This window comes from Amphiprion ocellaris, chromosome 3 (assembly GCF_022539595.1).
Source record: "Amphiprion ocellaris isolate individual 3 ecotype Okinawa chromosome 3, ASM2253959v1, whole genome shotgun sequence".
Classification (NCBI taxonomy): Eukaryota; Metazoa; Chordata; class Actinopteri; family Pomacentridae; genus Amphiprion; species Amphiprion ocellaris.
This window is the reverse complement of record NC_072768.1, coordinates 22,139,308-22,161,574: the sequence shown is the minus strand read 5'-3', so window position 1 is coordinate 22,161,574 and position 22,267 is coordinate 22,139,308. Positions and strand designations below refer to the sequence as shown.

Sequence of the window (22,267 nt, the reverse complement as noted above, 5' to 3'; positions counted from 1 at the left end):
CCCAGTTCAGTGGTGAACAGAAGCAGAGGAAATGTTTGTCTGCAGCTAAATAAAGCAGGAAGACACTGAGCTGCTCAGGTGTTCCTGATAACACCAAGCAGCCACCTGGACAGCCAATAGGAACACAGCTTACTGGAAGTCCAGAGGGCTGGCTTAGTGAAGGAAATTTAATTTAAAGTTGAAGCAGAAAGTTAACAAAGAAAGTTGAAAACCACCTTCTGATCCCTGAAATCTCTGAGTTTTCACACAAAGAACACCTGAACATGTCAAACTGGTTCCATAGTAGAACCATCATTGTAAAAACGTCATAATATGGTGTGTTGCTCAAAAAACATTAGGACCCGGCTGTCAGGGGACAAACATGTAAGAAACATGAGAACAGAGAGAACCCAACCAGTAGGTCACAGTTTATCATCCCCCAGTCATCTCCTGAAGTCCATATGGTGAGAGACATCAGTATCTGGTTGTTCATTTACCAGAGGATGCTTATAATCATGCTGATGTGGTCTGTACTCTACAGTATTTTAGTGACTCAATAAATGCCTAAGTTGTTTTTTTTAAATGCTTTTTAGTTTTTAATAAACATTTAACAGCCTATATGTAATCAATAAATGGCCTTTGCCTATCTTAAGAAAAATTCACTCAGAACTCTGATATGTTAACAGTACTAAATAAATCAATAAATACATGCATACACACAAAAATAAGTTAATACATTAACTGTGTTAACATAAGATTTAGATTTAAAAAAAAAAAAGTTGTTTATGTTTTTGCAGAATCCAGTATTACTCACTGGTTGGTCATTACGTTTTGTTAGTTTGATTTCACTGTTTAAAATGATGCCACCTCTTTTCAGACAGAACCTGTGATAATAAAACAATACAAAATTTTTAGTTCCGTGTTAATAAAGCACTTAAAGCTTTAAGTATGGCTAAATGCTTTTTTCAAAATTATATCACTCCTTAGGTGGTAGTGGCCCCAAGTTCAGTAAAGTTGGAAAGATATTCACAGATTCGGACTTCCAGCATCAATAACTCATTAGATATAGGTTGTCAAAACATAAACAGTGCCTCTTTCCCATTGTTGCAAGGCAGACAATGTGCTACAAGCCCAGTTTTATCAAAAGTAGCTGTCTTTCAAGCTACAGGAATAACATTGGTGTCTATGGAGTGAACAGGGTCCGTCTGCAATTTGCAAAACCACTGCAACAGTAAAGAGAGACAAATATTCAATAACTTCACTCTTATACATTGTAGTGTCACTAAAATCACTGCAGCCTTCAACTGGCTCCTGTTGACAAAGTGTTTTAACAGAAATGTAAATGCTGTAATTTGATTCTTTTAATGAACCATGTAACTTGAATGGATGTGATGCTGGTGTGACCACAGTGCACACGTCTGATGTTGCTCACAGTGGTCCAAGGAACGCTCAGGGAGTTTGTGTATTTGCTCAGACTCATGAACAATTACAGGGAACATTGTCTAGGTGTGATTAATCAGGTCATATCTGAGACGCTGCAGAGAGAAGTCGATTCCCACCTTTACTTAAGTCATTGAAACATTCACCAATCTTGCACATTTGACAGCAATTCTGAATACATTCATTATTTTAGAAGTATGAAATTTGACAGTGCTTGTACATAAATTCGGCATTCGTCAATGTCCTGCGTACATAGATACTAATATGAACAGTAAATAAAGTCCATGGTGTGGCTCCATGACCAGTCAGTCCACCACTTTTGTCTTTTTGATAAACAGCTATGTGATGTAGTGGCATTAAATTCAGTACAGACATCCAGGATGATGATATCAGTGTTATTCAGCTGCCTCTCCACCGAGTCTCTCATCTCCAGCTGTAGTCCAAGATGGTGGAATTAGAGTTTGTCTGCAACAGGGATGTCAAACTCATTTTAGTTCAGGGGCCACCTACAACCCAATTTGATCTCAAGTCAGCCGGACCAGTAAAATCACAGCATAATAACCTATAAATGACAACTTAAAATTTTTCCCTTTCTTCAGAAAAGTAAGTGCAGTTTCAATAATATTATGCCTCAGTTTATCATTTATACATTACAACTGATAGGTCACAGTTTATCTACAAAGGCACAAAACATTCAGTCACACAGGTTCAGTGCTGCAGTATATTGTTCACATCTGGAATTAAGATGAGTGGTAAATGCACACAGGCTTTAAGAAGAAGGCTAATTTACTGGGTAGGTTTTCTGTGGTGCAGCTGAGGAACAATCTGTGTTGCCAATGAAATCACAATGTGAGGGATAACCTCATTTTTGACAGCTTGAGCAATATTTGTGCAAAACTTCAGTCCCTGAAACAGGAAATGCTCTTTTAAGATGCATTTCTACATTGAATTTTTTGCACGGTTACTTTTTTGATTTTGAATAGTCTTTTTTTTTTTTTCTTTTTTTAAAAAAAAATCCCTGTGGTTGTATTTTACTTTATGATCAAAACAACTTATCAAGATCTAGAAATTACTTTAAATTTACATTCACATTTACATTGTGTAGTAATTCTGACAGCCTGTACAGGAAGAACGTAAAATTATCCCCCTGCCTTGTAAATGTATAAAATTTATACATAAAAAATATATAAAAGTTGTGGCAGTACAGTGGATTAATTTACAATAGCAGTTACATTATTGAAGAATTGCAGTTAATGTTGTCTCTGTAATTTTTACACTGTTGCAAAGTCGTCCCTCGGGCCGGATTGGACCTTCTGATGGGTCAGTTTTGGCCCATGGGCCTTATGTTTGACACTCCTGGTCTACAAGATCAGAGACTCACTAGAGAGGCAGCCAAATGACACTGAGGACGTCACAACATCCTGGTCAGCCTACAGATGGGAAACACCAGACAAGATGAGCCAGGGCTAACTGGCTAGTAGCAACTTAACTCTAAATAAAATACTTACATACAGCACCTTTAAATTATCAGAGTCCAGCTCTGTGTATCTCTACAGGACTTATTTAAGCAGTATACAACATTATAAGTTAACTTGCCTGTTTAGAAATATGGCGATCTGAGGTGCATTTAGGTTTATGCCATGATTTTTGTAAATGGCAGTAAAATCGTGCTGAGCGATGATAATGATGATGTTTGACGGCATACATTCATAGACACATATACTGCAACAACATATGTATTTGGATATATTGAGCTGAAAAGTAACACAAATACTGGCTGTGATTAAACACGACACCCACGTCTGATGATGGCCCAACTTTATGGTATACAGCATAGTGCGGTCATGCATCCATAGACCCAGTTGAAAGTACAAGTGATAGATAAAAGAGGAATGAAAAATGCAAACGTCATTACTGCTGTTCAGATCCTCAGTAGGAGGGATGACTAACTCGCAGCCCGAACCTTCACTTGCCTACAACCACCTAAAACCCTCTGCTGAATTCTCACTTCACAGTTCTTGCATGGCAGGGACCAACCTTGCATTGTTTGGTACAAAGATGACCAGTCTTGATTTTTAAACCTTATTTAAAAGCATTTCATGAGCCTAAAAAGTTATACAACATGATAAACCGAGGATCATATAGTATAGTATAATAATATGCGTACTGTATGAAGCTGAGAGTCCATTTTTAACCTTGTGCTTAGTTTGTATGTCAGGTCTTCTTTCACTGTGCATCAGTATATATTTAACTGTGTAAATTTTGAACAATATAAGAATACATTTTCTTACATCAGGATTTTTAATCACCTAAGTTACTGCAGAACATCATTAATGATTCACTTCACCAACATTTTCTCATTCATTTGAACCCAAAAGCCCACATTCGTCAGATTTGCTACAAATGTAGCATCTGATGCTGTTAAACAAGTGTAACAAGAAAAGCACTCAAGAGCGCAGTACTCCGCCAAGGCTGCTCAGTCGTTGTATCATATCTGACAGATAAGTCCCGATAAGTCCGCAGCGGTGGATTTGTAGTAGGATCGCAATCATGTCATCGTCAGCAGGCAGCTGACGTAGTGTTCACTTGTAGCAAGTAACATAGTCATAGTTACAATGACGCCATTCTGCTATCTCGCAATGATACAGAAATTTTTAACAAATCCATGGATCCACACTATAAGCCGCATCACTGCCAACATCTAATCACTTGGTCCTTGTGTTATTTCTGGCTTTCCCTGAAAATTTTGTCCAAATCCGTTAGTCAGTTTTTGAGTAATGTTGCGCACAGACAGACATATAGATGGAGAAAAGTAGACTTCGCCGCGTTCCTTGGCAGAGTAATGATTGTCAATGATACAAACCTCCAAATATTTATCTTCTTATACCATTTAAAAGAAAAGAAAATCTGAAAAATAAATAAATTAATTAATTTGAAAAATAACATGAGCTTGACCCTCTGCGAGAACTGAAAAACCTGGAATCAACACGTACAGATATCCACAGGTGTTACCAATAGTGAAAAAAAAGGTCACTACTGCATAATATAAATGTTTAACTACTTCCATGTTGAATTAGTTTCCATACTTGTCTCTATCTCCTCTGTGTAAACACAGCACGCAGTTCAGCTGAAAATCTGTTGGTCGCAGCTGAGTCACTCACTTCTCCATAGCAATAAGGAGCACAGGTTTTTTTTGTTTGTTTTTTACAGAATCTGGTTAAAACAAATGGTTTTTGGTTAATTCTTAAATGAGACGTTTTGAACCAATAATTTTAGTTTAGTCTTTAATTTGGATATGGTTGAACTATACAGTCGAATGGCACATCACAGATGAACAGATCAAGGACTGCCAGAAAGTTGAAAATATGAGGATTCTTTAGGTTTTTTTTTTTTTGTTTTTTTTAAGATTTGTAGCTCTGATAAATTGTGCAACTTTGGTGACTTTTAAAAAAGAAAACATATTTTTTCAAGCCCGCTGGCCTGTTTCAAGGTTAGGGGTTTAAATGTGAGGATGTGGATTTTATACCTCAAAAATAATCTGAACTAATTATCAAAGTAGTTTCTGATAATTTTTCTGCCAAAATCAAGTAGCTTAATATACAAAACACAAATACCAGCAAGTCACAGCACATCAAACAATAAAATGCAGAAAGCTGAGTATCTGTCACCTACACAGATTGAAGCGTGTTTGCTGTGATTGGGAGTGAAAGTGAGAATGATGTGAGGCCTCCAGTCTGCAGTGGTGGTGACAGTCTCTGACCCCTGGGGGCAAACAGCAGCGTTTCACACTAACTTAGAGTGTCTTTGTTGTTGTAGTGTCTTGTTGTACCAGCCTGCAGTGTCAGCGAGCAGTCACCCTACAGGCAGCCATAAACAGCAGCTAATGCAGTCTTTTCTCCTCTGTTTCACCTGAGAAAAGCACATCAGCAAGTCAAAGGGACACTCTGTCCCTCAGAGCCTCATTCTCCTGAAACTGGATTTACAGATTCACACTGCAGCTGGGCGATGCCGGCGTCTCAGTGCCCGTATCGATGAGGGTGCCTCAGTGTTGTGTATTGCTCTTGTCAGTGTTGGAAGTATCAGTGCAAACTTGCAAATCATGGCTCACCCTCAAAGCTTAGTCATCGTGCTGTGAAACTGGACACGTCTGTGGGCAGATCTGCTGAAGTGTTAGAACACCTCCTGACTGCTGTCCCAGCTCGTTCATTTGATCAGTGAGGGCGGTCGTTGTTCCACCATCAACAGTCCTTCAGTCGCCTCTCATCGCTCCATGCAGCGGTCACTTGATTAAAAGTCATTGCTTTCTACCTCACATTAGTGATGGCGGTTTCAGTAGGAGAAACATATGCCAGTCACTGTGTTGCTATGGTAACATCAACAGAGGGAGCCACATCATCCAGTTTACTGCAGTGATGTTCTCTCAGTGTTTGCTTTGTATTTGTTAAGTCTACAGTGATTGTAAATATAACTTCACTTCACATGCCTTGTTTAACATTGATTTTATCATTTAAACAGTTTTCATCATTTTATTGGGCTCAGTTTTTGCTCCTTAGCCATGTAAATTTAACCAGTATCATTCTTAAGGGCACTAATTTTATTTTTTGGAATCGCCGGACGGTTTATTGTAATCTTTTACTGTGGCTCCTGCGTCAGATTCCAGTTTATTATTGTGCTCTTTGATCGTCTGAAGAGTCGCAGAAAGTCTCACAAGCCAAAACCATTTTATTTATTGAACGCATTTCATAATTCATTTTTAAAATTGCAAAACAAGGTGCATAAATAAATTAAAACAAGATAGAATAAAAAAATGGGGCTTGGTGGTTAGCACTGTTGCCTTGCAGCTAGAGGATCTCTGGTTTGCATCCCGGCCTTCATGAGATCTTTTTGCATGGAGTTTGCATGTTCTCCCTGGGTTTTCTCCAGGTACTCCGGCTTCCTCCCACAGTCCAAAAACATTCTGAGGTTAGCTGATCATTCTAAATTGTCCGTAGGTGTGAATGTGAGTGTGATTGTTTGTCTCTGTATGTGGCCCTGTGATAGACTGGTGACCTGTCCAGGTGTTCCCTGCCTTCGACCGAGTCAGCTGGGATAGACTCCAGCCTCCTTGCGACCCTAATGAGGATTAAACAGCGTATAGATAATGGATGGATAGGATAAAAAAATAGCAATTAAACCTGCAGTATGGAACTTTGTCATCCCCCTTCTGGCAGTAAGAATAATTACATAAACACTGCCAACACATGGTGATGATGTACGCCCGCGGTTGATTACTTTCTTTTGAGGCTTCAATCCTTCCTCTGTACACAGACCTCCTTTTTTTAATCATCAGAACATCAGCACCAGAAACTCTTCTTGGACACTTCCTAGCAGAGCTGCACAATGCATAGTTTCAGCATCTACACTGCGATCTGTGCATGTGCAACAGTTTAGGTAATCAACTCAAAGACATCATAGCACAACTCTGACACAAAAAACTCACACAATTCTCATTTTGCACAGCTTATCTGCAAGAGAAGTTTGTCTAATGGAGCATCATTTACTCCAATCCAAAAGGTTCCTGAACACATTTAGTTTTTTGACACCTGATTTAAAACTCCAGCATGCTGTGCAATACAGAGAGATTAATTCATGCTTGTAGATATGGATGTCATTGTTAAAACTCTGCATTTCATTATAAGGATGGGATTTTTATTTTTTCATCCTGCTGAACATGCAGAAGGCATCTTTTGCTCTAAGTTGGATTCCTACACCCCCTAAAAAAGAGCAACCAAGACAGCCAAAGTGAGAGATTTCATGATCTGACATTAGGTAGTGACATAGAAAGGAGAAGAAAACTCCTGACATTTCTTTATATGAAAATGTCACGGATGATGGTTTGCTAGATAAGAAGAAAATGTGGTTGAATTTATAACGATGCCTTTCAGGGTTTTTTTTTTTTTTTTTTTAAATCAGTGTTTCAAAGTTAATGCTATTTAGGTCAATAAAGAAAAAGGATCTACTGAAAGCAGATAATATTTCTGTGATTATCATCTGTAATATAACTGCTGCTTATTGAGTGCTTCTCCCTCTGACTCACAGATAGTCTAGACTTGTAAGTACGACACTGATTACTGCATTGATATAGAAGTGGATTTTTTCCCTTTAATGTATGAAATTCTCATTTAGAAAAAATCAGTTTCATCCAAACTCTTCTGCATCTTTACTGCTGATAACTGTCCTTTATGCTTTAATAATATCTTAATCTTTAATACCGCACAGTAGCTGGAAAGCATGGAAGCATGGAAAACACATGTTGACACCCAGATTGTTAAAAGATAGCATAGTACTGCAAACTCAGGGGATGCACTGATGATCCCGGTGGATGGTGGAGTCACTGAGATCCTCCTATTATTAGGCCTGGCTAATATCTAATCTGTGCTGAATCAAAAGGGAATTAAAAGTTCAACATCATCTCTAAAATGATGAAGTACTGATATCTATATTAAATATTCATAAGGGTGGAGTGTTTCAAATGCATGTTGTTAGTGTCATCATAGACAGTTCTGAAATAGACTACTTTTCAACCTCCAATGCACAAATGATACATTTCTGTCAAGGAAAGTACGAGAAAAAACGTGAAATTATGTCTGATTTCTCATATGAATTGTAAATATTGATCTCACCTTTCATGTTGTGCTTGTGGCTTTAATTTTAAACTTCATCCAACAGACATCAGTGACCTATTTCCTATTCCAACTTTTGTTCTTGGGTTGATACACAAGTGGGTTGACTGCCTCTATATAGGGATTGCCCCACATACGATGCAGAATGCAGTATAGTAAATCTGCCTGACTCAAAGAGGTTTTCCTGATCAGGTCTGGATGCCGTCCAGCAGGATGTCTTCAGACCAGACAGCCAAATGTCTGGCAATAGTGTCGGTTAACTTGTTTAGCTCATCCAAACTTCAAGGCTCAGTAGAGTTCCTTTAAATTTGCTCAACGAAACAATGTCAACATAATGTTTTCAATCTTCTCCTACAGGACAAAGGACTCTCCACCACAGGAGTGATGTCCTAGAGACTGTGGTACTTGTCAATCCCTCAGTCGACACTGTTGTGTCAGAGGTAAGTTCAACATATTCTGAGGTATTATACTCTGCTGGATTGGATTTACTGAAGAAGCAATACATTAAGAAATGCTTGAAGAAAGTTCAGCTTACGTTAATGCTTACATTTATCCATTCTAGCTATAAGGAAAATGAGTGTTTTTTTTTCCAAAAAAAAAAAAAAAAACGTTTCATTTTCAAAAAAAATAAAAAATTCTCTGATGCTAAATAGAAATATAATTTTAAAAAAATTGAAATTCTGGGATGACCCTATAACTGAATAATTAGGTTGCATACCACATGGAGGCAGCAAGTGTCAAGTTTGAATCCCATCTGGCTAGACTTTAACTGTATATCATACCTCTACACTATTGCCCCACAATTCCTGTCACCTCTACTGTGTCAGCCTGTTTTTGCCAGCCTTCAGTCATCGTGACTCACCACTGCATGCTGTTGATCTCAGCTGCTATCAATAAGTATAGGTTTGATACCAACTCCTATTCCATATTAAACATCATCTGTAAGCGAAGGACATTTAGGCTACATCTTGTTAACCTTGGCACAGTTTAAATGTGCCTTTCTTTCTCAGTGATGGAGGTATTTCTCTTCATATCTTGGCAATGTTGTCTCTCCTTTAACTGTCCTCTGTTCCCATCTCTATCTCTTTCTGTGTGTCTGTGTCCTAGATCCAGTCTCTAGTCACCGACTCAGCAGGACGTAAGCTTCTGGTCTTGAGTGGCCAGAGCTCAGATCACGGTGGCCTTCTCCTTCAAACTGGGGTTTTCACCTACCAGACCTTTTCAAGTATCTTTACTGATCCTGGGGTGAGTCTTCTACTGTCCTCTAAATCTTAAACACCTTTAAACTGTACATTCAGAAATGCATATGTGTGGTTTCAAATGGTTTATTATGAAAGTCCATATTTTTATAAGTTATTTGTCAGTTCTATTGGCAAAAAGAAAACCCTAAAATGACAAACAATTAAATCAAAGTATTCAGATTTCAACTTGCTGACTTTCCGGATGAAGTGATCACTTTGGTCTTGAAAAAAATGAACACCTTGCCTTGACACATAGATTGTCAATTGTTTATGTGCATGACCACTGACTCAGATATGTCTGGGTGTGTCTTACCTGCAGGTCAGTGAATTACTGGGCACAGCAGCCCCCAAGCAGCAGGCTACACTTACTGTGTCCTGCCGCGGGGAGGTGGGCTGGAGCTCTCTGGGACAGCAGCAGACCCTGCGGGAGTTCCTGGAATACAAACTAAACCCTGAACCTGTTCTCCCAAAGATGGAGGGTGTCACAGAGTTCACAGAGTACATCTCTGAAACCGTTGATGTTCCTTCACCTTTTGACCTTCTGGAGCCTCCCACCTCCGGAGGTTTTCTGAAACTTTCAAAACCATGTTGCTACATCTTTCCCGGCGGACGAGGAGACTCTGCGCTCTTTGCTGTGAATGGCTTCAACATCTTAGTGGATGGAGGCTCTGATCGAAAATCCTGTTTCTGGAAGCTGGTTCGTCACTTGGACCGCATCGATTCAGTTCTGCTCACTCACATCGGTGCTGACAATCTCCCAGGAATCAATGGGCTTCTCCAAAGGAAGATAGCAGAACAAGAGGAGGAGCAGTCACAAGGCTCCACCAACTATAGCGACTGGATGAAGAACTTGATCTCTCCTGAACTAGGTGTGGTATTCTTCAACGTACCTGAGAAGCTCCGTATGCCAGAATCAAATCTCAAAGTGAAGCGCAGCATTGAGGAGGCCTCACTTACTTTACAGTACCTTAACAAACTAGGAATCAAGCCGGAGCCTCTCTTTCGAGTGGTCAGCAACTCTATTGAGCCCATTACACTTTTCCACAAGATGGGAGTTGGCAGGTTAGACATGTATATTCTGAACCCTGTCAAAGACAGTAAAGAGATGCAATTTTTAATGCAGAAATGGGCTGGCAACAGCAAGGCCAAAACTGGTATTGTGCTACCCAACGGGAAAGAAGGAGAAATATCTGTGCCCTACCTGACATCAGTTACAGCCTTAGTTGTCTGGCTTCCTGCCAATCCTGCAGAAAAGATCGTCAGAGTGCTGTTCCCTGGGAACGCACCACAAAACAAGATCCTAGAGGGCCTAGAAAAATTGAAGCACCTTGACTTCTTGCGCTATCCTGTAGCCACACAAAAGGACATTGCCTCAGGAGCTCCTCCCTCTGTTATTAAACAAACCAAGTTAAAACAAAGAACAGATAGCAAAGAGAGTCTCAAATCATCCCCCAAAACCACTGCAAAGGCCTCAAAGAAAGAAACTGAAGGACAAGATGATGTGTCAGTGACCACAGAGGCAAAGAGTGACTCTGTGAAGGAAAATATATCAGAGAAAAAAGAGGAGAAAAAGCCGACCAAGACTATAAAATCTAAAACTGAAGTGCCAGAAAAGAAAAAACTCTTGAAAGAAAAGTCATTAAAAAAGCACTCTAAGGAAAGGGTGTCAAAAATGGAAGAGAAAAAGGACAAGGAAAAGAAAGAGATCAAGAAAGTAAAGAAAGATGACTCTGCTAAAAAAGATGAGAAAAAAGATGGCAAGTCCAAAGAGGACAAGAAGAAGGACACATCCAAGCCTGAGCTGAGAAAAATTTTAAAGCCTGACCTAAAACCACTTACACCAGAAGTAAGAAAGACATTACATAAAGCTAAAGTGTCAAGTAAAGCCAAAACTGGAAAAAGTAAAGCAGCCAAGGCTGAACCTGCTGAACCCAAAGCAGAGGAGCCAAAAGTTGAAGCTATTCAACCTGAACCGATAGAAAATGGAGCTGTAGAGGGTTCATCTGCTCCCTCAACACCTGAAGACCTTACCAAGGATTTTGAAGAACTGGAAACAGCTGAAGTTAAAGCTGTATCAGCGGAGCCAGGAGACAGTGCTGAGGTTCCATCAGAGCCAACAGCAGAAAGCCTTACCCAAGAAAAGGAAGAAGTACAAGAAGCAACTTCTGAAATCCCACCTGCATCAGAGACCCCTGAAAAGTTGGTGTCAGCCCCAGAAAAAGCTGAAAGTCAGGATAAAGACAGGGAATTGACACAAGAGAGGGAAATTGAAGAGGCTCAAAAGTTTGAGGATGAGGGAGCAGCAATGCAAGATGAAGATGAGGAAGAGGAAGAGGAGGAGGAGGAGGTCCCAGCTGCTGAAAAGAAAACACAGCAGGAGGAGGAGGAGGAAGAGGACATGGGAATTGGTGAAGATGAAGATGAATCAAAATGGAAGGATTTAAAGGATGATGGGCTTGACAGGAAACATGAAATAGAAGAAATGGAAAAATCAGAAAATCTCTCAGCTAAGGTTGTGACAATAGAGGGGCTACAAATGACTCCATCCAGGGACGAGAAAGAGGAAGAAGAGGAGGAGGAGGCAGTGGAGAAAGCCGAACTGGAGGAAGTTGAGGATTTAGATGTAATAGCAGATGAAGAAATCAAAGTTAAACCAGAAGAGGCAATGGAAAGCAGAACCACTGAAATTCTTACTGCAACCAAAGATGAAGAAGAGGAGGAGGAGGGCTATCTGTCACATGTTGGAGGGGCCACTGCTCCCATAACCTCAGTCGCTCAAGGTGCTGCCGCCGCCGAACCTATCTCCTACATACAAGATGAGACGATTCCCGGCTACTCTGAGACGGAACAGACCATCTCTGATGAGGAGATTCATGAGGAGGCTGAGGAGAGAATACCACACCTTCAATACGATGTTGGTGCCTACGATATCTCTGTTCCAGATCAGACAGGCTCATTTGTAAACATTCATGGGATGAGGGAGATACAAGCTGCAGCCATGACAGACAAGAGTTTTATTCCAGGTGTGCATGAGCAAGTATCTGTGTTCACCAACATCATCACTGCTCCTCTGGCAGAAGAAGAACATGTCTCTTCTGCAACGTCCATCACAGAGTATGACAAAGTGTCCTCCTTTCCTACTTCTATTGCTGAAGACCAATCTGTGGCATCTGTCACAGCACCTCCAGCTGAGGAACCACCCAAAACCACGGCTCTCCTGTCAACCTCACCTGACACCACCCAAGGCAAAGAACAGTCACTTTCTGCAGGAACTCCTTCACCACCTTCTTTAGAGGATGATAAACAATCCAAATCTCCAGCTGATGATTTACACCTTCCTATTGCAGAAATGAAGACAGTGGCTAAAGTTCCTGATGCTACTGAAGAGGAGGAAGAAGAAGAAGAAGAAGAGGAAGAAGACCAAACTCCTAATGTTGACATTTCACTTGAAAAACTCCAAGAGGGCTATGCTTCATCCCAGATTCTACAGGTGAAAGAGAAAGGCATTGAAAAGCTTGCCGGTTCAGGGTCTCCCGAAAAGTCTGAACATGACATAAAACCAATCCACCTACCAGTCGAGGAGGAAAATATTGACGCAGTTGCCCCTAAAGATATTTCATCAGTCGTGCCTACTAGACCATTTGGATCTGACTCAGTAACTTCAGAGAGTGAAGAGCGTTGCTTTAGTCCGGATGATATCACTGTGAAAATGGCGTCCCCTCCACAGTCCGGACCCTCGAGTGCAGCTCACTCCCCACTTCGTCAGTCACCAGTGGAAGACAAGACAAAGGGCTTCCCTGATTTTGAACTGCCAAAGCAAGAGGGGCTTTCTCACCTAGTCACAGCTGATGATGAAACTAAACAGAGAGATGACACAATAGCAGAGACACAGAAAGATGCTGACAGACAGAAAGAAGGTCAGCTTGAAGTGGACATTCCAACATCTTTGGAAAAATCATTCGAAAAGGGCATCAAAGTGGCTTCAGTGATGAAAGAGCCAGAAAAAGACAGTTCATCTGTGCCAAAAGATGAAGTAAAACATGCAGAAACAATACCTGTCACTGGTGCAGCTTTAAAAGAAGAACAACCAGTTTCAGGGACGGATTCCGATATTTTATCTGCACAATATTATGATGACACAGGTGACAGGTTCAAAGAGAAAGAACCTAAAGTGCCTGCACCAGGTAAATTTTCAGAGAGGGAGAGGCATTTCTCGGACGATGGTGATGATAACAAGAAAGATGATGATGATCATGACGATAAATCTGCAGTTAAAACCACCAAAGTGGAACAGGAGACAGAAAAGGACAGTGTCCTAGATGTCAAACAAGTGGAGGATGAGCAGAAACAGAAATCTGTTACCCAGATCAGGGAAGACGTGTCTGCTCTTATGTCAATCACAGATGAGAAAGCAGAAACAGAGCACGTAAAAGATGATACATCTGACATTAAACCTGTCAAAGAAGAAATTGCAAAGGACACTGTCACTGTTGATAGATCCATTAAAGATGAACACATAGAGCCAGAGAAGGAAATTGTTAGCTTCGAGGCCAAACAAATCCAAGATGAACAGAAGCTGAAAGGTGAAACACAAATACATGATTTTGACCTTAAAAGCAAAGGTGAGATTAAGGAGCCTGAGGTAAAAAAGGATGATGTGTCTGCTAGTAAGATTTTAAAAGAAGAGGACAAGAAAGAGGCTGAAAAGAGTGATACTTTTGATATTAGCCCAATAAAGAGTCAAGACAAAGATATTAATGTGGTCCTCTCTTCAGATGTCAAGTCTGTTAAAGAAGAGGTAGAAAAAGAGGCAAAGAAAGATGATATGCCAATCACTAAACCTCCTCAAGATGAAGAGAAGAAAAAGGATACAGAAACCTCTGATATTAAAGTGACTGCAGATAAAAAGGAGGAAAAGGATGTGGAAAAGATAGATATTTCTGCTGCCATGCCCTTTACAGATGAACAGAGGGAAGAAGGGAAAGAGATGGGTGACATCACTGTTGCTAAACTCAGCAAAGAAGAAGAAATTATTAGTAAAAATGATGAATCTGCTGTTACCATGAAAGAAGAAAAGGGGCGTGAGATTTGTACAGATGTTATCTCAACTGTTAGCCTCACTAAGGTGGAAGAAAATGATGTAAGTAAAGATGAGATTTCTGTGGCAAAGTCAACCACCGAGCAAGAAAAGGAGAAGGACTCCAGTAGAGAAGATAGTACTGACACTAAACCTTCCACAGCACATCTTGCAGATATAACAGCAAAAAAGGATGATGCCTACACATCCAAAACCATTATAGAAGAGGATAAGGATAGCATAGGTAAAGATGATACTGCTGCTATTAAATTTGTCACACCAGAGGAAAAGGATAAACTGCCAAGTGAGGAAGAGATTTGTGCTGTTAAATCAACAGTTGGAGAAGAAAAGGAACAAGAGGAAAGCAAAGGGGATGCTGTTGTCATTAGCAAACTAGAGGATGAGCATGTGATCACATCTAAGCATGATGATTTCTCTGCAACAACCAAGGTAGAAGCAAAAGAAACACTGCAATCTGTTAAGCCAGTTATGGAAGGAGAAAAGGAGCAAGAGGCAAGTAAAGATGTCACTGCTGCTGTCAAAGCAACTAAGATGGAGGATGAGGATGTAATGATGAGCAAAGATATTACTCCTGTCAAAACACCCAAGGACGAAACAAGCACAAAGGATGTCATTTCTGTTTCTACACCAACCCTTAAAGATGAAAAAGATAAGGAAATCAGTAAAGATATTTGTGCTGTTGTATCAGTGATTGAAGACGAAAAGGAGAAATCTGTAGATAAAGAGGGAATGCTCACTGTCAAACTGTCCAAGGAAGAAGAAGTGACAGGTCAGGATCATGGTGTTGTTATCAGACCCGTCAAAGAAGAAGAAGATACAGTAGCAATTAAGGATGGAATTTCTGATATGAAACCCTCCAAACCAGAGGAAACCAAAGACACTGCTGATGTTGAGACAGACGAGGAGAAGAAGGTTGAACTGAAAGATGTTACATCAGATGTAAAACTCATCAAGGAGGAGGCAAAAGAAACACCAAAAGAGGAAACTTGTGATAAAGAAATTGAGGTTAAAAAAGAGGATGGGAAGATTGACATTCCTCAATTTGTATCCATTACAGAGAAGAAGGAAAAGGAAATAGATGATACATCTGTTAAAACCACTAAGGATGACAAAGAGATGGAAAAAAGTGACACTTCTGAGAAGCAAATAAAACCGGACATTAAAGAGCTGGAGAAGAGTATTACTGATGACCACAAGCCCATTTTGGAGGCAATGAAGGATAAAGAAACTGAGAAAGATGAAATAAAAAGAGAGAAAGAAACAGATGCCACTGTTGAACAACCCACAGCTGCAAAAGAGAAAGAACCATTTAAAGATGAAGCAACGCAGGAGGATATTAAAGATGCAGTCATACAGGGCAGTCATGAAGCTGTATCTATCAAGCAGGAAACCGAGAAGGAGATGTACACTCCAACATTTAGCACCAAAGAAGAGAAGAAAGGTAAAGATGATTATCCTTTCGAGTCTGAAGCCAAGAAGGATGATAAAAAAGAGGAATGTCTTCCACAGACCTTGGAAAAGGAAAAGACTACAAAGGATGATAATTTAGAGGTTAGTGATGAGCATATACAAGAAGAAACCTCTGATAAACTTCCTTTAACTCAGAAAGAGAAGGAAACTCTTGGCACTGCATCAGTCAAAATGCAGCAAGAGTCTTCTGTAACAACATCAAGTGCAGACCTAAATGCAGAGAAAACTGACATTTGTGTGTCTCCCCACGACATCCAGGAGGAGAAAAAAGAACAAGATAAAGAATCAAAGGTCATTTTCAGTCAGGAAGAGAAGATGGAAAAGGAAAAAGATGATGCACATGTTGCAGAACTCAGCAAAGAACAGAAAATGGAGAAAGAACAAGAAAAAGAATACATGTATGAAATTGAAGATGTCAAAGATGAAAAAACAAAACCAGGACAAGATGAAAAGATGATTAAAGAGAAGGATGCTGCTGGCATGAAGGCTGATGAGATCACAGAGAAAGACAAGTATGATTCCACTGATGCAGACCACACCAAAGAGGAGAAATGGGAGAAAGAGGAATTACAGGAGAAAGACCTGGACAAAACCATTAAACAGCCTACAGAGACAACATCAGCAGAAGCTGTGCTGGAATCCAAGTTAGATTACAAACCTGCCTTTGTGGTTCAGTCATCAGATGAAGACAGAGAGGATGAGGAGGAGGAAGATATTTGTATGGGGGGAGCAGGTTCCAGGCCTTTGTCAGTGGAGCCAAGAAAATCTGACCATGACATCTCTTCTGCAGGCTTGCCTTTAACCCAAACTCCACAGACAAGTGACCAAACCAAAGCACTTGTGTCTCAGCAGCCCCCAATGGTTATACCTACGCTTACAATGCAAGAGCCCTCTGTGGATGAAGACGTTAAAGAGTCTGGAAAAGAAGAATCCAGGCTTTCCCCTGAAGCAGACAAAGATATTATGAAAACAGAAACCACATCTGCACCACTTGCAAAGCCAGAGCCGTCCTTTGCTATTGTCACATCAAAGGAGGAGACAACCTTTATTTCAAAACAAGAAACAGCTTCTGGTATCCCAGCTGTCAAAGCAGAACCAGTGTCAGACTCAGCTGAGAAAATGCCTGTGTTGTCAACAGTATCAAGCACTGACAGCCAACCCAGAAGCTGCACACTTTCAAGCACTGAAAGCCAATCCAGTGTGGAGGAAACACCTCAACACGAGAAAGAGGTGCCATCTCAGATGAGCTCTGAAGTTGGTGCTACAGAAAAGACAAAGCTGGATGAGAAACCAGGAAAGGAAGCAGAAAGGGAGATGGAAGGAGAACGAGAGGTGGCTTCTCCTGGATTATCACAGCCTTGTTCATATTTTATGTTGGAGAAAGAATCTGAAGACGTCAGACTCACTGCTGATACTGCAAAAATTGAGAGTCGAGAGAAAGACACAGAAAAGGAAACAGTCGGTAGAAGCCTTGGAGATGAGAAACAACCCTGTGGTGCATCAAAATATGATCCGTATGAAAAGCCCATCCCAAAAGATCAAGATTTGGACTCAAGAGAAGAGAGTGAGGTTTCTTTAGGTTTTGATCATGCTTCTGACATCTGCATTGACGATAACAGAAGAACAAGCCAGGCAGAGGCAGGAGGAGCCATGTTCCTCCTGGATGATCAGTACAAAGAAGAGCCTCTGTCCTTCAGTAGGGTCGACTATAGTCCAGTGTCCCTCACCGAGAGTGAAAGAAGCAGTCACCACAGTCCAAGCGTCTCTCCTAAATATGAAGACCGAGAGAAAGGCCAAGAGGAGGAGAGTGAGAGAAAGGAAAGAGCAGACACAACTTATGTTGACAAGAGCTTTTCATCTGTAGACATGCAAGACAACAAAATGTCCAAAGCTGCTGAGTCTTATTCTTTCAGTCCCAAAGAAGACAAACCTGAGAAATCAGAGAGGGAGAAAGAAGATACGCAGGAAGGCGCTGCTGCAGCTTTTCATACACGGGCGACAGGCGAATGTGATGTAGTTTCTTCAAGTGCTGCCGTTCAGACAGCAAGCGTATCAATAAGACAAGAAACACCCTCTCCCTCTTGGAACCAATCAGAGGTTGGTGCCCAAGCCCCAGCTACTAGCGTTGCTTTTGGAGAACACACAGAGAAGGAAAAAACAAAAAGAGAGAAAGAAAAATCTGATGAGTCACTCAAAGACAAAATGGATTCCTCTGATCATAAAAGAGAAGCATCCCCATCTGGTCGGCACTCACCTGCAGAAAAAGACATTTTACCTCAACAAGCATCACTGTTAGAGAGAGAAGAAACACCAAGCGATTCAAGGACTGTCCCTGGTGCCACCTTCATAGGACATGAAATAGATGATAATGTATTGGCTTCTGATAACAGTCAAATTAGCAGTTCTTCACCTTGTAAAGCCCCAGGTTTTCCTGAAGGAAAGGAGAGCCTGATAGATAAAAGGTTACTTGTGGAGGGGGAAGATTTCAATGTTGATGATGATGAAGATGAAGATGAGGATGAGGAGGAGGAGGAGGAGGAAGAAGAGGAGGAGTCAAGTGATGTAGATATGGAAAAGGGTGCCAGAGAGCAGTCTGAAAAAGAAATGTGCAGACGTGGCTCTGATGACAGTGCTGGGTCAGCAGAGTTAGAGGACTCAAATAAAAAGTCTCAGTTGCCTGCATCAAGCTTCCTTAAAGAGGAAACAGCCAGGAAACCAACACCTGATGATGTATCAGCATTTAAAATCTCAGAGACAGACAAGCAAGATGTAAGTAAAGAACCACTTGAATCAAAACTACACAAAGAGGAGGGTGCAGTTAGTGATACAACTACATCCAAGCCATCTGAGACAAAGAGTGAAGATCTTGGTAAAACATCTCCATCACCGGACCCAGGTTCACTCAAAATGGACGAAAGCCTTTCTGCTCCACCAGATGTCCCAAAGCATACTGAAATAAAGAAAGTTGGGGACACAGACAAAAAGCATTTATCTCCTGAACCGACCACAAAGAGGAGGTTGTCATCAGCAGAGGAAATTACTTTTTCTGAGGTACTAGAATCAAAAAAAGAAGATGAAGGCCAAGTCTCTCTATCACCAGAGTCAAGATTTTTGACAAAGGAAACTTGTCAGCCAACATCCACAAGCAGCCTGATAGGCTGCTCTTTGCCACTTGATCATTCTGAGTCCATGTCTAAACCTACAGCTAGTCCATCCCCTCCCCTAAGAGGTAGCTATGCCGATATTGGACCGAGCAGATCTTCAGATTATTCTAAGGGTTTTGATAGTGAGGACAGCCAAGTAAAGTTGAAGGAAGATGAGAAAGAATCACTTGCGTTCTCAGATGCCTCCCAGCTATCCAAACTAAGTGATGATAAATATTTCAGCCAAAGAGACGTTCAAGAAGAAGGTAGTCTAGGTGAGAGGCAGACCCAAGATACTACCGCAAAACATGAGGAAACGATCTCATCAGCTTGCACATACACAACCTTAACGTACTCTACTTCAACATACTCCTCTACATCATACAGTTACTCATCTTCAGCCTCAACGTCTGCCCTTTTGAGCCAACAGTCAGGAGAAAAAGTTAAAACTTTTGCAATGTCAAGCTCTGAAGTACCTTTAGCCAAAGAGGAACCATCATTCACAAAACCATCTACAAGTTCTTGCTTTGGAGGGTTTCAGAGAGATGAGTACATGGAGGTGACAACGACACCTACAACAAAACCGTCTTTACCCAGCCAGTCTGAAGAGGCCAGACCCTCGTCTCCAGGCTTGTCGACCACTGCCAAGCAGCCTGAAGATCAAGGTGGTTCTGCAAAGCCAGAATCAGATACAAAGTCTAGTAATAAGACTACAACATCCACCACAGCATCATTTCTACAAAGTACAGAAAGTGCAAAGGTGTCTGAGAGTTCATCCACGTTGGCTCACTTTGATGTCTCTCCACTCCAAAGGGCTGACTCCTCTGACAGGGGGTCCCCAGGGTCAGCTGAAGACAAGGAGCCTGATACACTTGAAATGGAGGACAGCACCCTACCATGCCGCATTGAATGTCAAAAAAGCAAAGTGACTGAGCAAAAAGAGACATTTTCATCAATTACTGAGCCATATGCAGTAGAGAGTATCATATACTCCACAGAAACAAAGACAGTCAGCATAACCTCTAGTACCATTGTGTCTAAACCTGATGTGGCAATGGATACATCTCTACAGACATCCTCAGCCACTCCACTGAGTGATAGTGGAACTACCAAAACCTCATGTGTCATAACAGGCCTCCCCAAAACAGAAGCGAGTGAAGAGAAAACACTGCAAGTAAAAGAGGAAAAGCCAAATGGAGCTGTTCCACCTTTGAAGGAAGGTGCCAAGGTGTCAGAAAAAGAAACCAGTGAAAAAGATGAAAAGACAGAGACACTGAAAGAGACTGAAGTTAAGCAGAAAATAGAAGACAAGACAGTGGATGAAAAGACCAGTAAAGATAGTACAAAAGAGAAAGAAGCAACAGCTGATCCCAAGCTGAGTGAAAAAGTAGAAATTGAGAAACAAGGGGAGGGTGAAAGAGTGGAGGAAAAAGGTTTGTTGGAAAAGCCACCAGAAAGATTAGAAATGAGGAGAAAGAGCAGTATATCTGATTGGGAGCTACTACAAAGGCCGGATGACTGCCCCAGTGTCCCCCCTCCAGGGTATGGTGACGATGATGATGAGGAGGAAGAAGAGGAAGCAGTAGAAGCAATGGAATGGATGTCCAGCTCTCATATGACCTCCGTGTCCTCCTCAAAAGATACATTTCACACAGAAACCTCTAGCAAAGGAGACATAAAAACTGATCGTCCCTCTGACTTGAACACCGGAGCAACCTCCTCCTCTGCCTCCCCTCAAGGCTTCTCCTGCGAATATAAACATCGCAAAGGAGACCTCTCTCCATCCTTCATCAATCCCAGTCCTCATCAGCTCTCCAGTGACGAGGGGGAGGGCCGCAGTGACCACTCCCAGGAAGGGGATGAGGACGATCAAGAGCAACACTCTGTGAAAAGGAGGTCACACAAGCAGAGGCGTCACCACACTCAGAGTCACCATGGAGACGCAGCACAGGGGCCACACCAGCTGCCTGGAGCAATGTCCTCTGGTTTGGCTGTGACTTTAGCTGGAGAGGAAACTCCTCCCACATCCGTGAGCGAGTCATTGCCTTCACAGTCTGACTCTGACGTCCCTCCAGAAACTGAGGAATGTCCATCCATAACGGCGGAGGGAAATCTGGACTCAGATGAAGACGCTGAGCATCTGCCAGTGGACAAATTATCTGCCTCTGGAGCTGGTGGGGGCCACCATCCTCCCTCACCACGATCATCTCAGAAGACTCACGATCCCCTCCCTACACCCATGAAGGACCCTCTACCTCATCCTCCCCACCCAGATGTGTGCATGGTCGATCCAGAGGCTCTTCTCAATGATCACAGCAGCACAGAGAAACCTCTCAAAAAGGAGCACAAGACCACCAAGGGCCTCAGAAAGGGCAAACCCAAGTCAGCCTCTCCTGCTCGTAAAGGGGAATCCAGGAAGAGGTCTTCTACTCCAGTGAAGCAGGCCAAGGATTCTGCCTCACCTCGATCAGCCTCCCTCAGGAGGAAGGACACGGACAGAAGCTCCAGGCTGATCAAGATGTCTGAGACCCAAGGCTCAAGGAGTGAGATCCTCAACCCTGGAAAAGGCTTAGTCAACGGCATCAAGAGCACTTCAGGTGAGATAACCTTCTCAATTTCTGCAACATAACATAACATGAATGCACATTCAAGATAATGCAAAATCTGCTCACACCACATTAAAATAGTGAAACAATAAAATTAATCATTACTTCTCCGGAATGTTTTACTGTCACTGGACAGAATAACATATCTTCAGATTCGGACACTAAAAGACAGTTTTCAAATGTATCTGCTGAAAATGGAAGATTTATCTAAACTCGCCTGAAAGTTGAGTTGTAGCTCCACAGGCAGGATTTGTTAGATACTGATTTGTTTTTAAGCCAGTCCTGGGCCAATAGGCAGCTTACACAAGTGCCAAGTGGAAACTCCAAGCATTTAGTTTACATACAAAGAATGAACTTTCACTAATGTAGGAGACCGCTTGCAACCCGCAATAAACTTGGAAATCAAATATTTGGATAGTCACAGATTCTGGATTTTTCAATGTGGTATTTCAAGAATCTTTACCTTTTCAAAATTAAAAAAAAACATATCAGGCACAACCTGTTAGTGGAAGCAGAATGTTTTTATACATTTTTGAGCATGCTTTAAGAACTGTGCACATTGAGTGCTGCACACAAAGCAGTGATGTCAAAGTTGATGGCACCTCTATACAGGTAGTATGAGAATTAA

General features: G+C 41.4%; 1 protein-coding gene across 2 annotated transcripts in view; it reads left to right on the top strand.

Annotated features, from left to right (window-relative positions):
* The window catches only part of map1ab (microtubule-associated protein 1Ab), a 91,607-nt gene that overhangs the window by 62,741 nt on the left and 6,599 nt on the right, over positions 1–22,267 (top strand). For both annotated transcript variants that reach the window (XM_023272622.3, XM_055009396.1), the window contains 3 exons: positions 8,439–8,521; positions 9,189–9,326; positions 9,642–21,630. In XM_023272622.3, the coding sequence (XP_023128390.2) occupies positions 8,439–8,521; positions 9,189–9,326; positions 9,642–21,630 (12,210 nt within the window). The remainder of the gene's footprint in view (positions 1–8,438; positions 8,522–9,188; positions 9,327–9,641; positions 21,631–22,267) is intronic.